Source organism: Physella acuta, unplaced genomic scaffold (genome assembly GCF_028476545.2).
Source record: "Physella acuta isolate Inbredline_101_S28 unplaced genomic scaffold, ASM2847654v3 ptg002039l, whole genome shotgun sequence".
Taxonomy (NCBI): Eukaryota; Metazoa; Mollusca; class Gastropoda; family Physidae; genus Physella; species Physella acuta.
In genome coordinates, this window is record NW_026733542.1 from 79,138 (window position 1) to 96,665 (window position 17,528).

General features: G+C 32.7%; 2 protein-coding genes across 3 annotated transcripts in view; both read left to right on the plus strand.

The window, feature by feature from the left end:
• LOC131931820 (dentin sialophosphoprotein) overlaps positions 1 to 10,274 on the plus strand; it is a 36,414-nt gene extending 26,140 nt beyond the window's left edge. Inside the window, exons 24-31 of the mRNA XM_059288664.1 lie at positions 5,022 to 5,333; positions 5,706 to 5,797; positions 6,058 to 6,115; positions 6,535 to 6,728; positions 7,251 to 7,382; positions 7,528 to 7,619; positions 8,347 to 8,422; positions 8,702 to 10,274. Of these exons, the coding sequence (XP_059144647.1) occupies positions 5,022 to 5,333; positions 5,706 to 5,797; positions 6,058 to 6,115; positions 6,535 to 6,728; positions 7,251 to 7,382; positions 7,528 to 7,619; positions 8,347 to 8,422; positions 8,702 to 9,205 (1,460 nt within the window). The 3' untranslated portion in view covers positions 9,206 to 10,274. The remainder of the gene's footprint in view (positions 1 to 5,021; positions 5,334 to 5,705; positions 5,798 to 6,057; positions 6,116 to 6,534; positions 6,729 to 7,250; positions 7,383 to 7,527; positions 7,620 to 8,346; positions 8,423 to 8,701) is intronic.
• Positions 10,275 to 13,638: 3,364 nt separating this feature from the next.
• LOC131931825 (uncharacterized) overlaps positions 13,639 to 17,528 on the plus strand; it is a 31,798-nt gene continuing 27,908 nt past the window's right edge. For both annotated transcript variants that reach the window (XR_009384363.1, XM_059288675.1), the window contains exon 1: positions 13,639 to 13,760. The gene's annotated coding sequence lies outside the window, so the exon portion shown is untranslated. The remainder of the gene's footprint in view (positions 13,761 to 17,528) is intronic.

Below are 17,528 nucleotides of genomic sequence, written 5' to 3' on the forward strand. Positions count from 1 at the left end.
ACCGCAATTTTTTTTTAAATTTTAAACTTTTAGAATTTGTGTAATTAATGTAGCGATGTCGGCATCGCCGCCATCTTGCTTTAAGAACGGCAACCGGGGAATTTCGCTATTGTAAAATTTCGTCGATTATCTTCCTTATTGAAATACATAGTGAGAAAATATAGGGATTTTAAAGTAATCGATTCAATTTCGTAGTCGGGCCAACTTTTCACCAATTTAATGAAATAATGTGTGATTTTAAACTGCTAACTGCATTACTTTTCTCTCTTCCTTCTCCAAGTTATAATATTGCGAAACGTGGTCTAATTTTGTGCGTGTTTCAACGACAACTTTTGATAGAAAGGTGAGTTTATCAAGCTATCTCTTTGTATTCTCAAAAATTGCATTATGTATATTATAAGTTAATAATGATTTCATCTAATTTGAGGTACGTTTTCTATTGGTATTTTGACCGAAAAAAGAGTGTTTGATTCACCACAATAACGCCATTTTATAATAAAAAAAATATGGCGAGACCGGAAAGCCTATAGGGGCGTGGGGGCCGGCGTCGCCTTTATAAATGTTCACTTGTTCCTTAATCGTAGAGTTTATTGCAAATGAATGATTGCCTTTTAAAAATAAAAGATGTATAAATATGTTAAAGGCTGTTGAAGAAAGCCAGTGGGTTTTTTTTTTGCACATCAAGCTAATAACCAATAATAAATTACCACTCAAGAAAAGAAATTATTTTAAGCATATATATATTTCCTTATCCCTTACTAAGCCTTACTTTATTATGCTACACACTTGCCTCTATTAAAACAATAAATTCTACTTTTACAGTAGTATTAATGTTGATTTCTTTTCCTCTAGATATATGATCAAGAGTATGGATGAGGAAATGAATACTTCAGCAGGTGGTAAATCTACAGGCTCTGGGAGCCCTGATAAGCATTCTGCCAAAGATTTACCAATTCTGATTAATCAGTATTCTGACTTTCGGACAGCAGCTGGCATAAAGCAAGGCCATATAATTCATGTATGGTATGAAAATAAAAAACAAATTAAAAAGGCAGTGCAAGTTTTGGAAGAAATAATACCAGCGTCAAGTAACAGTCATCAACTTTATAATAAAATCAACAGATTATGTGTTAAATTTAGATCTCTTAAGCCACAAGCACAATGGGATAAAATTATAAATTTTATGGAAATGCCATTTCAAGAGCCTGTACCTAAAGAAAAGGGGATTGTCTCTAAGTTAGCACCTGAATTAATAACAACACTAATCCCCCCAAAACAAGCCTCACCTTTAAAACTTAAACAAGACTGTGTAAGTTGTGCATACAAAAGAAAGTCTACAGAACAGTTATTGAAATCAAATAAAAAATTGAAAACTAGTTTAAAATTCTATCAAAATGAACTTCAATCAAATAAAGTTTTTCAAATTAAAGATCTAAATAAAAAAATTAAACGACTCACTGACAGACTCCTCAAACAAGAGAAAAAGAATAGACAGTTGGAAGCAGAGAAAGTAGAGATTAAAAAAAAACTTAACTGCAATCCGTTTGCAGATTCCATCCAATACAAAATGAAACTGAATCAAGTTGCCAGTTTAAAGAAAAAATTATCAAGAAGAGAAAGAAAAATTGAAGCACTAGAAAATGTGGTCAAGATCAAAAACAAAACCATCAAAAATTTAAAATCAATGGTCAATGATTTAGAATTAATGTATGATAATGCCATCAACATGCAAGAACCCCAAGAAGAGGGACAAACTATTGTAACCAAAGAAGGAAAGCATTATGGTACTTCTATGAGAATTTGTATGTACCAATCTTTGTTGAAAAATGTTTCTGTGTTAGCTGCTGGACAGCTATTACAGTTTTTCCTGGAGCAGGAAGCTGGAATGAAACTTGACTGCGTGCCTCGCAAATCTACAGTGGCTCAAATGGCTTATGAAATAGGCATTTTAGCTGATCTGCAGGTTGGCGAGGCACTTGCATCCCTTGATGGTGCTACACTGTCATGGGATGCAACCACCATTGATGGTAGTCATGTAAATGAAATCCATATTTCTGCTGCAGGTAAAACTCTTGCTGTTGATGTAAAACCTTTACCTGGTGGTAAAGCTGTAGATTACATAGAACATATTAGTGTTAAGTTAAAAGATATTGTAAACATATATTGTAAATACATAAATCATCCAAATTTAGAGCAGCTGTACAAAACTCTTATGTCCACCATTAAATCCACTGTGACAGATAGGGCAGCTGTGAATCATTGTGTTGTAAACCAGCTGAATACTTTGTTACAGACACACCTGCTGGAATTGAACTGCAATGTTCATCCGCTAGATAGTTTTGCTGCTGGTGCCAGAAGAGCATTGGAAAATGATACTGAGATAGGCAACAAGACATTGCACTGTATTTTGAGTATTTCCAAGCTCAGATACAAGCAATCTAGTGGAGACCCTAGCGGGTTCAAGACCTATTTTAGAGAAAAAAATATTCCAGTGGGAGTTTTCCTTCGGTACGTCGGTAACCGGTTGCACATTTTATTCCATTCAGCTGGAATTATAATTTTATATCTGAAAGAGCTGAAGAAATTTGTTGAATTAGGAGGCACCAACCTTAAAAAAAGCATTAAGGAAGAGCTGGATGACCCTAGGGTTGTTGCTCAATTAATTGCACTCGGGTTAATCGGGAAAACAGTCACAGGGCCATGGATGACTAAATTCTATGCAAATTCAATGAATTTAGACATGGTCCCTGTGATACAAAGCTCTAAAAATGTTTTGGACAGGTTTGCTGCTGAGCCAGAAGAGTTGTTATGTCCCACTGTGAATGTTTTTAATGAACCCATTGATGCAGCTTCAGACATGGTGCTGACAGCAATCATCAACAATATTGAATCCCACAGGGATAAAGTAAAGCAAACTTTGAAGCAAATATTACATGAAATTGTTAAGGTCTTTGACCGCCAGTTTGTTCGATATACCAGTGGCGACCTTTCTAGCCCTACAGTTGAGCAGTTGACGCAAGCTTCAACTGCTCCTTCACACAACATGGCAGCTGAGAGAATATTAGGAATGACTGACTATTTATGGCGTCGGGCCCCTAATGCGACAGCTGGTTTTGTAGACGGAAAGGTGAGAGGACGGACAAATGATACTGTAGGATGGCTTCTGCAACAGGACAAAATGACCCAATATAGATTAGTTTATTTTGCAATGAAAGAGGGGTACAGAGCAAGGGAACTTGCAGCACAAAGGAAGAAGATGATGGAAGCAGTGATGATGCGTCGAATGCTAGAAGCTGGTCAGAAACATGAACAATCCAACCGTAAGGCTCTAGAAAAAGAGGTTGCTATGGCTTTGAGTGCTAAAGATATGAATGCTAGTGTGTTTTCATCTGCGTCTCCTGAAGTTATGGGCCTCATTGCAATGTATATTACTTCAGAAAATCCTATGTCTGAACTGACTGAAACCTATACAGGACATCTACTTAAGCATTTATGGACAGAGGAAGGAGTTGATAAAATGTATTCTGGCAGAGTGGTAAATTTTAAGCAACAGAAGACTAAGACAATGAAATGTACAATTACTTACTGGGGACCTGATGAATTGGAAACTGACAGTGTTGACTATGACATGACAATGACATCTCTAGTCACTGATTTACTGACAGGTGACCTTGTGTTTAGTAGCTAGGATGACAGTAGTAGTCCATGTTGTACAAAGCTTAACTTGGTACAAGTCTCACCTGTTATTGTATTGATGTAAGCTATGTCTACCTTAAAAGTTTATTGTTTTGATGTATATATTAACTTTGCTTTTTGTTTAATTGTGTAAATTTAATTATTTATGGAGAATCATTTAATATAAAACATTTGTCCTGATAAGATAATAGTCAGAGATGAGTTGTTTTTTTTTTTACTTGCAATGTTATTAATTTGGTGTAGGCTTCCTGAAATGTTATTTAAGTTATTCTACTTGTTGTGTTGCTAATAATAATAGTTTTTAAAGACAACCATTCAGTAAATAAAACTCCTGGCTTGTCAGTGTGCCTAAGATAAATTGTTCGGTTTAATTTATTAAAAAAAAATTAGTGCCTACTACCTTTTTATTCAATTTGTTCTGCTACTGGCAAGTCTATTAATAATTAAATTAATAAATGTAATTCAAACATGCTGAAGTAAGATCATGCAGAGTTTTAACATTGTAGTTTTAAAAACAACTGAGCAGTGCAACTTAGAAATTAGGGCCCATAATAGTCAAAATGTATCCCTTAAAGGAATGCTAATTATTCTGCTCCCAGTGAATGAATTAATGATTTCAATTAATATATGTAATTCAAACATGCTGAAGTAAGATCCTGCAAAGTTTAAACATTGTAGTTTTAAAAACAACTGAGCAGTGCAACTTAGAAATTAGGGCCCATAATAGCCGTAATGTATCCCTTAAAGGAATGCTAATTATTCTGCTCCCAGTGAATGAATTAATGATTTTAATTAATATATGTAATTCAAACATGCTGAAGTAAGATCCTGCAAAGTTTAAACATTGTAGTTTTAAAAACAACTGAGCAGTGCAACTTAGAAATTAGGGCCCATAATAGCCGTAATGTATCCCTTAAAGGAATGCTAATTATTCTGCTCCCAGTGAATGACTTAATGATTTCAATTAATATATGTTATTCTAACATGCTGAAGTAAGATCCTGCAAAGTTTTAACATTGTATCTTTAAAAATAACTGAGCAGTGCTATTTCAAAGTTAGGGGACAGTGATTTTCATGACTTACAAAGAAATATAGTGGACATTCACCCATTACGTAAAAAATTCATAAAAAAAAAACTACTGAAGCTAGAAAGAAAATTTTTTCAGTGTTATTCTAGTTACATCAAGCACAATATTTTTGCAATGCTCATACATTTAATTAGCCAATTTTAATTTTTTTAATGGAATGCCTAATTAATGTATATCATACAACTTCCTTTTGCGTAAATAATTTTTCTTAATACTATAATTTTTTTTTCTTTTTAGGTGTTTCTTCTTCGTCATCTTCCTCATCCTCATCCTCCTCCACATCCTCTGGGTCAGCTAGCATCAAAGACCACGGACCAAACCTGGACAACGACCCAACAAATACTGACGATTTTCCTGAAGAAACTTTTAAAGTAGAGGCTGCTGATCAGATGAATGAAAAACTAGAGGACCAACAGGATGAGAAATCTTTTGTGGTGGAGGAGAAAAAAGACAGTGAGGAACATCTACCAAAGATTGCTCTCACTCATGTAGCTTCACCAATTACAATGGCTGGACCTGTGGATTTTGTGAAAAAAACTAAATCAAGTGGTAATTAACGTCTGTGCAGTCATTTTGTTTAGGTGTTTTAGTAAAAAAAATGTTTAATTATAAAGATAAACAGATATTTTTTAGAGAGAATTTTATTTTTTTGCTACATCTACAATACAAGAAGTAATAAAACTTCGCATTTGTCAAATGAGCCAAATCTTTTTTGTTGGGTCCTTGTTTTTTTTAAATGATTTATTAACTTTGCCATTAAATTTAAACCAGTAATAAGCAATCATTTCTGTACTTAATGTGATATTTTTCTTTTACAACTTATTTAAACGTATTAATCTAATAATTAAACTTTACCTAAAGACTAGTCCATCTTTTAAAGTAACCGAAGTTTAATAAAAATTACTTGTATGTTTATTATAGACAATGAATCAAGCAGTGACTCTGACAGTAGTTCAAGCAGTGGAAAAAGCAGTGCAAGATCATCTGACAGCCAATCAAAGAAGAAAAAACAAGTAATTTAAAAAAAAAAAAAATTTTTAATAAAGCTAACTTAAAAGTTAAAATCTAAATATCATTTACTGTTTTTTAAAAGAGATTTTCCACTTAAGTACAGTTATTTAAAATTCTTTCAAAATAATTGTTTTCACAATTTTAAACAAGGCCACATTGCTTACCATTGCATCTTGTACAGCTAAATAGACACTGAAAAATATTTTAAAAAGTTTGTTTATGTTGGTTAAATAAATAATTATGTATTATGTTTTACTTTCAGGTAGTGACAAAGTCTGAAGCACATGGCAAAACAGTGGCTGATGTACATGCCCATGAAGGTATGAGAGATGATAAGACATTTTAAACATTTCATGTTGAAGTGATTTTCTTTTAATTTTATGTTGGATAATTTTTAAAAAGCTAATAAAGTATTAGTATGAAAAACTTGAGCACAACTTAATTTTTTGGTGAAAATAGTACCTTTTTTTCTCTTTTTTTTCTTCTAATAAAATCTTTAATTGAAAATATTTATTCTTTCTAAAAAAATTACATTGAAAGTTAATATTGAACAATGTAGTTGTGTGAAATATAAACATAAAAAATGAATTAAAATCATTATGTGCTTTGCTAAAATTTAGCCAAGACATTATTTACCATCTGAGATCTGTTTTACTAAAAATGTAAACATTTGATCACTTTTACTGCTTTAGCTTTTAACTATAGTTTTAAAGTGATTCACTAACAACTATAAACTCAGGTAACAAGTCAGAAGAACCAAGTTCTCTGAAGGTGGATGTACCATCCAGACCCACGAAAGAACCAGGTGCAGTGAAGGAAGACACACCACCCGGACCCATATCCAATAAAGAAATGGACGGAAGTCTGTCCGCACAGCTGGAGAAAAATAAACCTGCACTAGAGATAACTAATGTCAGATTAAACCAAACCCAGGTAGGATTTAACTTTGTATTTTATTTATTTACAAAAAGGGTTTATGGTTTAGGTTTGGTGTTTCGATTTAATGCTGGCATATTTGTTTTCTTGTTGTGTCACTTCCTGGTTTTTATGACTTTTTGTTATCCTATGGTTAGCCGAGAAGCCTCTTTTGTTTACCCAAATCTTGACCCAGTACAATTTAACATAGCTGCTATGTTCTCTTTTTTAAATAACACATAATTCTAGAATGGTCTTTAAGACAATTTTATTTACTGAGTTTTTTAAGCCCTAAACATAAAGTTGACTTATTTTCGATGTCCTAATATTTCTTAGTTATAAGGCTTATAAAAATTAATTATAAAAAATGTTAAGTATTTTTTCTGTTTAATTACAAGTAAAGAAAATATGTTGGAATATTATTTCTTGTTACAAGAAATTTGTTGAAGACTAATTTAAATAAACAGATTTATGCAAGTAATCTACATGATTAAAATCTACAGTAAAGTGTTTTCTCTTACAAACCAATAATTAATACAGATTTCTGAAGTGGCCCACTATTTAGAGAACAATGCTCGGCTGAGCCACCTCACTCTAGAGAACTGTAGCTTGAACGATGAGGACATTAAAAAACTTGGCGATGCAATCAGCAAATCCCAGTCTAATCCAGTGGTCAGTTTGACTTTAATTTTAATCATCACAATATGAGCTTATTTGTCTCTTCTTTTTTCTGCAAAGTTTTTTACAAAGTTGTTAATAATTTTTCAGTAATGTTTAAACATGAAACCATACAAGAATTGTAATTTTATTTTACTAGGTTTTGAACTTAAGTGATAATCCTTTAACATCTAAATGTGTGGACTATTTATTGGATGTGTTAAAGAAGAAACCATCTATAGAAGCTATTCTGTAAGTTGATTACTTTTATTTCCACCTTTTTGAATAATCTCATAACATCAATAAAATTGTATAATCCTACATTGTCATCATTTCTACTTCTCTGCAGCTTTCTATTATAGTATGGTGCTGGGATGGTTATTGGTGTATCTAATTATTCATAATCACCATATTTTTGTCTGAAGTGTATACTTCTAAATTCTTTTAATAATGAGACTGTGGAATTATTGTTCAGCATACATGATTTTTTTTATCCTCCCCCCCTCCCTACCCTCCCCACTCTCACTTTGACCACCTACTTTATATTTTATGTATTATGTCTAGAAATGTTGTGTTATGTGAATGAAAAACACACAAAAATACTTATCATACTTATTTAATATAGGAGCCTAATTAATCGCGTATGATTCACATTAAGTTTACAATAGAAACAATAGAAAAATTTGATTTAGTATTGTGAAAAATATTCTATAAGCTAGTTAAGTTTTTCATCTTGTTAGAGAAATGAAACAAAAAATACTTGAACACACTGCTACATTGCATTGCTCCACCTTATCAATAATAAAGTCAGTAACAAACAGAAAATCACTGAAGCTAAAAAAAATTTTTATTTTAGCAGGGTCTTCGCTTTATGTTAACAACTATTTCCTATCATCCTATATAAATGAAATGTTTAAGGTAGCCTGTTAAAATATGTATTCACATTAAGGCTTATTTTCTTCCCTTATGTTTTATATAGCTTGAGGGGTACCCAGCTGCAAGATGAAGGTGTAAACCAGTTGGTTGATGGCTTGTTGAGTTTTCATGAAGAAAAGGTGGGTGCTGAAAGATTAGAGCAGTACCCTAGACAGGGGATCAAAGAACCCTCACTCCCCCCCCCCCTCCCCAACTATGGACCACCCAAATGAAAGTTGTCTCACATAAGTTGCAGCTATTGGGGCTGGCATGTAAACCGAAAATCTTCTTTAAGCAATATGGAATATTATATATATATATATATATATATATATATATATAAGCCTATTAAATATCAACTAATTATTTATTTTATCATTCAACATCTGTTAAGTTTAATTTCTTTTCATTGTACACAGCTAAACCAAAACATCGCCGCCATGGGGGAAGGTGTGACAATACAGGAAGAAGACCTTCTTAAGGAACTGCATGAACTTGACCTCAGCAGATGTTACTTTGGAGACGATGGCATGCAAGCAATTTGCAGGCTGATTCGTTCAGAAATGGCGATAGACACGCTCACCTTGGCGTCGAACCCAGCGATATCTCTCAAAGGGTGGCAAGCACTTGGTCAAGCCCTAAAAAAGACAAGATCACTGGAGACGCTGACGTTAGATCAGAACAACATTGGGAACAGAGGCATTGAAGAGATCACTGGTGGTCTGTATGAGAATTCATCCCTCTCCACACTTGACCTCAACCATGTTGGCATCACAGATGAAGGGGGTAGATATATTTTAGACCTGTTGAAGAGGAACATTTTAATTCTGGAGATGAACCTGGATGGGAACAAACTATCAGAGCAGCTAAGGGAAGAAATTAAAAAGTATATTTCCCTCAATCAAACCATACCTGCTCACTAGTCCTTGATACCTTTGTTAATTTACTGCAAGGGTCTTTCATATCAACATAAATATGAAAGTAAAGCTAAAAATATGTCTAAATATGTTTAAATCAAATATTTTTAACACTCCAAATTTGATATTTTTGTTCCTTAAAATGCTTAGCTAATTCAATTGTTTTACTAAATTTAAACACAAGAGATTCATGAAGCCAATGCAATAATAACATTTAATTTCTTTACGTTATTTAATTATGATATATTATTTTTATTGTAACCATTTTCAGATTTTTTAAAAATATTTTTTTTTGAAAATCTTTTACAGAAGACAGTTTTTTAAAAATTAGTCTGTATTAGAATCAAAATTGGTGTTATATTTTATTTCTTAAAATATAATTTTTTCTAGCAGTAGTTGATCAAAGTAAACAGGACCATAAAAAATACTAATATTTGTTCTGTGGAAATTCATAAAAAGAAAACTGTTTTTAATTATCCTACATTACAATCAACATTGGTATTAACACTGGAAGAATGTTTTTATTCTTAACAAAGAGAACTGGCTTTTGCTGTTGCTGATCAGAGTAAATTATTAAATATATTGACACTGACAGATGAATGAGACTTTCTCATGCCTGCCTTACCCATGACACTGATAAAAAATACAAATCTATATATTTATGTTTTTATTATAGCTTATGCTAACCAAGTGATTTATATACAAATGATATTGTTGTATACTTTGTGTAAAATGTTTCATGTTCCAAGTGTTTTTCGCCCGAATTTGAATGTTTGCTGTGCAAGCCATTGACATCCATTATAAAATTTGTTGAATATTTGAATACAATTTTTTTGTGCGCTACTAAAATTGGTTTAAGAAAAAAATATCCATCATATACAAGTCAACAGATCTTTCATCAATCTTTAACCTAAATATGTATGTAAGAAACTTTGAAAATATGTTAAAATTAATCATCTGTGATAAAAATTCCTTGAGAAAGATCAATCGACTATTTTGAAAAAAATAATTTAAAGAGATTATTTGTTTTATAAATTTACAGTGATTCTAAAATCTGGTTTTCAAATTACATTTTTTACATTTTGTTTTATCAAGCAGATGTTACTGTCAAATATGTGAACTAGTGTGAACTAAATAAAATGAAATTTGTGTAACATTCATGGCTAATGTCTAACAAAAAGAGCTCCATACTAAATTCATAACTTTTTTTCCCAGGCATTTGATGTAAACATAACTTATTTTTTTACTCTAAGAAAATATATTTAATGCTGTGTACATTTTTTCATGTGGAAATAAGAACGATGGTTTAAAAGAGTCTTAATTTTTTTTTAAATTTTGCTAAATAAAATTCCTTTAATCTATTTAACCAAATATAATTTTATCAAATCTATTTTTTTCAAACATTTTTTTCCATGTTTAAACAATAACTTTTTTAGAAGTTTTGTGATAACTATTTTATTTAAAAAAAAAAAAAAGATTTGAATGATTTTGTTTTAGTTTGGGTTTTGTATGTGATGTATCAATGTCTACTTTCGGCTCTTTTTCGCTATTTTCAACACTTGCTTCTGTTAACATTGTACAATTTATTTTTAAAGTTTACTAACGTTTTTTTTTTAACTTAGCAATCTATTGACCAAACAAGCTGTTTATGTATTAAACCAAATGAAGTCAGTTTAAAAATTATCAAACACCATATATTTAATTGTCCTGTATTTAAATATTTTTGTTCTAGCTTGGGATCTATTTTTGATCATCCTAATCATTACTGTCTCATTTATATTCCATGTTTTAATTACTAGATTTTTATTTTTTTTAAACATTTTACTCCTAAACTTTTCCACAAATTATTATTTGACTTACATATAAATATTTATAAATTTATTGAAGCTGTATTTTTTAACACTGTAGGTCTAAAATAATATTTTTTAATTAAAATCTTGGTTGTTGATAAATGACATCAACATTATAATCAACATTCTCATTCTAAATTTGTTGGAAATTAGTTTGATGTACAAAAATTTTCTGATTTTTAAGGCAAAATCTTAGCCCGGCATTGTACAAGTTCTTGCAAATTGTGTTAGTTAATTAATAATGTGTGCCTTTCAACATAGCACTTTAATAATTCGAAATGACTAGTTGGAAGAAGCTTTTGCGCCCCAGCCTAAGAAAAACCAGGTCACTTTAGCGCTGTTTAGTAAATATGCGCATCTTCTTCCGGCTAGAATCGGCCTTAATAATTACCAAGAAGTCAAATAGGTGTCTAGTCATCTTGACCTCAGGCAGATAAGTTGTTAAATTAATGGGGGCAATGCTTATTTTCTCAGTAAATCAGTTTATTGTCACCTCCATCTCGCAATTTGACTCTACTGATGACATCTGTTTACACTTGCTTTAGAGTAATTCATTGTTAATTAAGATGGACTTTGATGGTCAATTCTCAACTCCACTGTGTTGTTATAAAATCTGGCGTTTTTTTTATTTTTTTTTTTTACATAAACACTGAATAGCACAGTAGCTGACTTACAATAATACACAACTGAGCAAGCCTTTCAATCATTAATTAACATTCCAATTAAATTTTTACTCTGAGCATGTTACAAACTGTGATCTGTGATAATTACTGTATTCATGTAGAAGATTTTAACATCCAATAAAAGTTGCACTATACCTTATGAGTCCTTGTTTTGTATTCACTAACAGTTTCTTCCAGTCATCTCTTGGGGGGGGGGGCGGACACGAAGAAAGTCGACCGTTCCCGAACGAAATGGAAATTATAAATGAAACATATACTTTTACCAGTGTCCGTCGCCCCCGGAAAATGTTGAGCACCTCCCCCCCCCCCCCAAAAAAAAAAATATCAAGTGCACCCCCCCCCTCCCCCGGAGAAAAAAGTCCGGAAGAAACACTGTTCACTAAGGCCTATATCAATGTTAAATTATTTCATGTAGCCTAATCAGTGTGCCATAAGTAGTCTATTCTTAGCAAGTGCTAGGGCCACGTACAGATCTTCAAGTGTGTTTCATTCAACTTTAGCCTTGAAAATAGATTGTCCTTCAATTTTCATTACCATATAAAGACTAATGAGGGGGGGGGGAGATGAAGTTTGTGACCTTGTATATTATAAGAAGTGCGTCTGGCATTTTAACATTTGAAAAACGACCTAAAATAACGAAAATTGAACACTATTACCACGTGCGCAAATATTCATAATACATAGCCTCTGTCAGTAACTGTACGGGGAAAATAATATAAACAGGCAGGTCTCTTTTTGAGAAATAAATCGTTGTTTAAAAAACAGAAATTGCTTTTGTTTAGAGAGTGAAGTTTTGCATCTTTAGTACAGTGTTTCTTCCAGACTTTTTTCTCCGGGGAGGGGCACTTGAAATTTTCGGGGGGGGGGGGGGGGGGGGGGCGGTAGACTTTTTTTCGGGGGGGGGGGGGGGGGGCGGACACTGTTAAAAGTATATATTTTCTATATAAATTTCATTTCGTTGGGGGGGGGGGGGGCAGAGCCCACCCAGAGACGTAGCGACCCTGACCGGCGCCTGGGGACAAACTTTCAATTTGCAACCCCCCCCCCCCCCTTCAAACTTTCCATTTGCACCCCTCGAACTTTCGATTTGTTTCTCCAACCCATTTTGGCGCCCCCTAAGGTCGGCGCCCGGGATATGTCCCCCCGCCCCCCCCCCCCTCGCTACGCCTCTGCCCCCCCCCCCCCCCCCCCCCCGAAGAGATGCCTGGAAGTAAACTCTGTTTTAGTATTCATTAAATGGGGGAAAGGAGGGTCCTGACTCTTTTTATGACGATGTGGCGTGGGTATGAGGTAAAATTGTCAAAGCAGGATGACGTCAAATTGATATACTCCCCCAGGGGATGATAGAATTTTTGGGACGAGGAGAGGGGGAGTTTCAGAAAGTGCGACATGTTTGCATTTTACAGAATAATATTAGAAACCGGATTAATTTTTGCCATAACTTTGCCTCCCCCCCCCCCTCCTAAAGACTTTAAGTGAATTGTAGTCTAATTAAGGTTGGTAAATATACTGAGACACTATGTTGACCGCACTCGGTAGGCCTGAAATGGTTTTAGTTTTGAAATAGATTCTAAATATTGTAATAGCTCTCTTTGTGACGATGTGTGTCGTATGCAGATGAGGAACAGAGCTTTTTCCACAGCCCGTGTAATTTTTTTCGTTTATGGATGACCCTCTTTCTTTATGGATGATCTCTTTTTGTTTATCGACCCTCCCCCAACCTGTAAATTTGGCTACATCCCTGAGTGAATATTAATATACATATTTGAAAAGGTCGTCCATTTATTTTTTTTGTCATAATGTCTCTTCATGTTCGTAGTTTGTCACATGATAAAAATAAAAGTCACAAAGAAAATGTGTCACTCAATTGATTTCAACTGCATAGTCCGCTAAACATACTAGGCTGCTTACTTGATTGTAAAATAATTTCTTACTGTTGACTGTTGATCGGCAAATTATGAAGGATTTTGACTGATTTTCTTCTCTTGTTTAATGTTTGTAGCCTGTTAAACGAATTCATAGTTTTGTGTAAGTTATTAAATATTAGAAATCTAGATGTCTATATTGATCAGTTAAATCAAAATTTTTGAAAGATACAGATTAGAAATTGTTAAAAATACATTGCATTATTATTTATAGTTTTAAGTTTGATAAAGTAGAAAAAAGGAAACACAACACACTGACTGAACAGTACTGAACTAACTGAACACAATCACAGTCAAGCAGACGAACGATAGTCAAACACACTCTGAAATGTCTGAAACTCGCCGAAAGTCTTTGGTTCTCTGCTCAAGCTGAGAACCGATTTTAGACACATTGACTGCTTAGAAACCGATGACGATACCCCTTTAGAAAAACTCAATGATTAGCCTACTTTACTTTAACAGTTCATAGAAGACTGAATCTGATTATCTGTGATTGTGACTGACAATCATTGACTGAATGATTTGAAATTACTAGATCTAGATTCTAGATCTATTAGTACTATTACAGTTAAACACCACAGCCTACAAAAGAAAAATTTAAGCCTAAATTGCCTAAAACTACATTAGTAGTTGTTAGTAGATCTATTCTAGATCTAGATATCTCAAGAGAATCTAGCCGAATCTAGCCTATCTATACTTAACTAGATCTATACTAGATCTAGATCTATATGATTTTATTTATTAAAATTTTAAATCAGGATCATTCATAATCAATGATTTTAAAAAATGATATAGGGCCTGAAATGAATGCAATTCACAATACAATACATCAGGTTACTTTCACTGTCAATGGAAATAAAGTCCTCATCATTCTCATTCATTATTTATTTATTAAGAAAGACTATTCAGTTATTATTAATAGATTTAATTCTCCACCAGCCTATTAATTTTCATAGAGTTATTTTGTTCTATCTCTTTTTAGATCTAAATTCTATTTGATCTTCATCCTGTTAGTTGAATAGCCCTACCTACAATGAGGCAAAACTATGGGAGGGCAAGTGGGTGGGGGGTGTGGGGGGGGGTGTGGACCCTAGGAGGGGATGCCAAACAGAGTATAAAAAAAAACTAAAAGCTCATTACTGAATTATACATTATACAAAATATGAGTGAACAGAACAGTGTAGTCTGCTACATGGTTTCACAGACTTATGCAACTGTTTTCTACATAAATTGAGTGTCACCAACAAATTCATAGTAAAAGGACAGTGACTGGTAAAAAGTGCCCCAGAACTTGCCAAATTGGAAGTGGGGGTACTTTATGTCAACTCGACTAACACATTTTTTATTGGGGGATGGTGGGGGTAGTAAAAAAGATGCTTTGCCCTAAGTGCCCCAAAAGTTAGCTGTGCCCTTGATTGTTAGTTAATAGTTGTAGATCTACTTGTTGGTAACTAAACATCCACTGTACCCTCCAGACAGATTTACTATAATTTAGGACAAAATTCTGATAGAATTAGAAATATCATTCATTGATTCATAGTCTCACATTATAATTATAATGCGATTTAGTATGACTTGGACTTCCGTTTTGTATCAATGTTGTCTTTGTTTGTGATAGGTTTAGGATACTTTACGGCTTGGGCCAGTTAGGGATCAATGAGTTCTAAGAAATGTTTCTTTTCACAGGTTGTATTTTGTTTATTTTATGTCATTGGCAGAAAACCTATTTTTACAGTAACATACAATGTCTGTATTCCCAAGTCATAATAAATGTGATAAATCATGTGATAAATATGTTTATACCAATAATGTATGGATATTGGAAGCTTCTTTAGTAAGATTTTTTGGAGGAATTAATTTTTCTGTATGTTTTTTTGCCACCATATATTGTAAGACCTTTCCTTGAACCTTTGTTATTGATTGAACGGCATGTTGCTAATTTATGTAAAATGGTTCTAATATGTATGTTTTTGTTGTGCTTTGTCTCATTCCAGATCTATTTACAAACAAAAATATTTTTAAAAGTCTTACCAAACCTCCATAAATCATTTTTGACAAATTTCATTTGAACAATTCTTTTAAATAAAGCTCATCCATCTAGAATGTGCATAGTGGTGGTAGGTGGTAATTGTTTAAACACACAATCTTGGGTGTAATTTCCATAAATCTAATTAGATCAAGATACAACTTTACAAAGAAAAATAAGAGGAATAATTAATTTAATCTGGCTTAAAATAAAATGAAATTAATCCAACCTTTAAAAAGTAATTATTTTTCATAATTACCTTGTTTGAAAACAAGTAGATTTTTAATATAACAGAATTAATGTTCATTTATTATTTTGGGGAAACAAAACAATTTTTTTTGATAATAGTAAAAAAAATTATAACAACCTCAGAAAGCATTAATGTAGAAATTGTTAACCCTGTGGTTCTTTAATTATAGAAAGATAAAATTAATCAATAGCTGATCAATGCAAAAGTTTTCATTCACATTCTTACTACACTAAGTATCTTATAACATTTGTAGTAAAGCCCCCCCTCGTTTTGTTTATGATTCAATACTGTTTTTTTACAAAGGGCTACTGGTGCACATTGGATATAATTAGAATGTTCAGCTTTTAAAATAACACATGTAAGGCATTTGGTGAAAATTTACACCTGGATGTGGTCATTTGGAGGGAAGCCAATTTTAAGTTAAAACATGCTTTTTTTTTGGTGCCATTTCTTGAAGAGAATTTTTCTCCCCTCAAGCTTGTGAGGTTGGTTAGTTGCTTGATTGCAGCTGTTGCAGTCAGTCTTGTGTATGTATCCTAAGACATTTATTATGACAGTTAAAATGCAACATGCGTCTCTAACTGCTTGTGTGATCTAATCAACCAGTACCTTGTTGGTTTATACATTGATCTATGTGAAAATATTTTATATGTAATCAGTGAATAAGTAGGATGTTAAGATTATTGGGATTAAATGTATCAAGTAAGATAAAGTACAAATTATGCTTGTGAAAGTTTTAATCTTTTCTTTTTTTGTTTAATTGAATGAAGATAACTAGGATTCATTACATTGGTACATTTTATTCTAGGACTATGTAATTGATTTGTATATTTGATTTCAAAAGGTTTTCAAAAGGTTGTTTTTTTGTGTGTATAGGTAATGCTACCCTCACTTGAACAGTAGTATAAGCAGAGAAAAAATAATTAAATGCTACTATATTACTCTACTGGTAATAATAGAAGAATTATGGTATGTTTTTATAACTTCTTCAGATTTTATGTCTAATTAATCTTATCCTAATCAGCTGAGTCTATACTACCATGTTTTTTAAAAACTTTAGTCTAGGATCAGTTAACTATTTGCTGTAGAATCTATTTTTCATTAATTGTGCATCTAATCATTAAATAAAGTGGCTTAGATCCAACAGCTTTAAACAATATATAGATTAAAATACTTTAAAAGTAAAAGCTAGGTGAGCTGAGTGGTTGGTGACATTAACAATATTATATAGCACATTTAAATTCATAATAAATATGCTCAGAAAAGCCCGATATTGTGATGGAAGAAAAAATGTCTAAGCCTTGTGACAACTTCATCCAACCATGTACAATAGGCCTACTTATTGTGCATAATTAAAAAAAAAACACCTTAAAACAATAAATAAAACTACATTATATCCCCCACTCCATATTTTGCAATCTAACAAAATGATACCCTCCCCCCTATACACACACTATTCATAGTTCATAATGCGTGCATAGGCCCTGCATCTCCGTGCATAGGCCCTGCATCTCCATGTTGCTTATTAATTAGCCTTCCACACAAAGCCACATAGTGTAAATTACTAGGTTTCAATTCTAGATCTACTAGGGTAT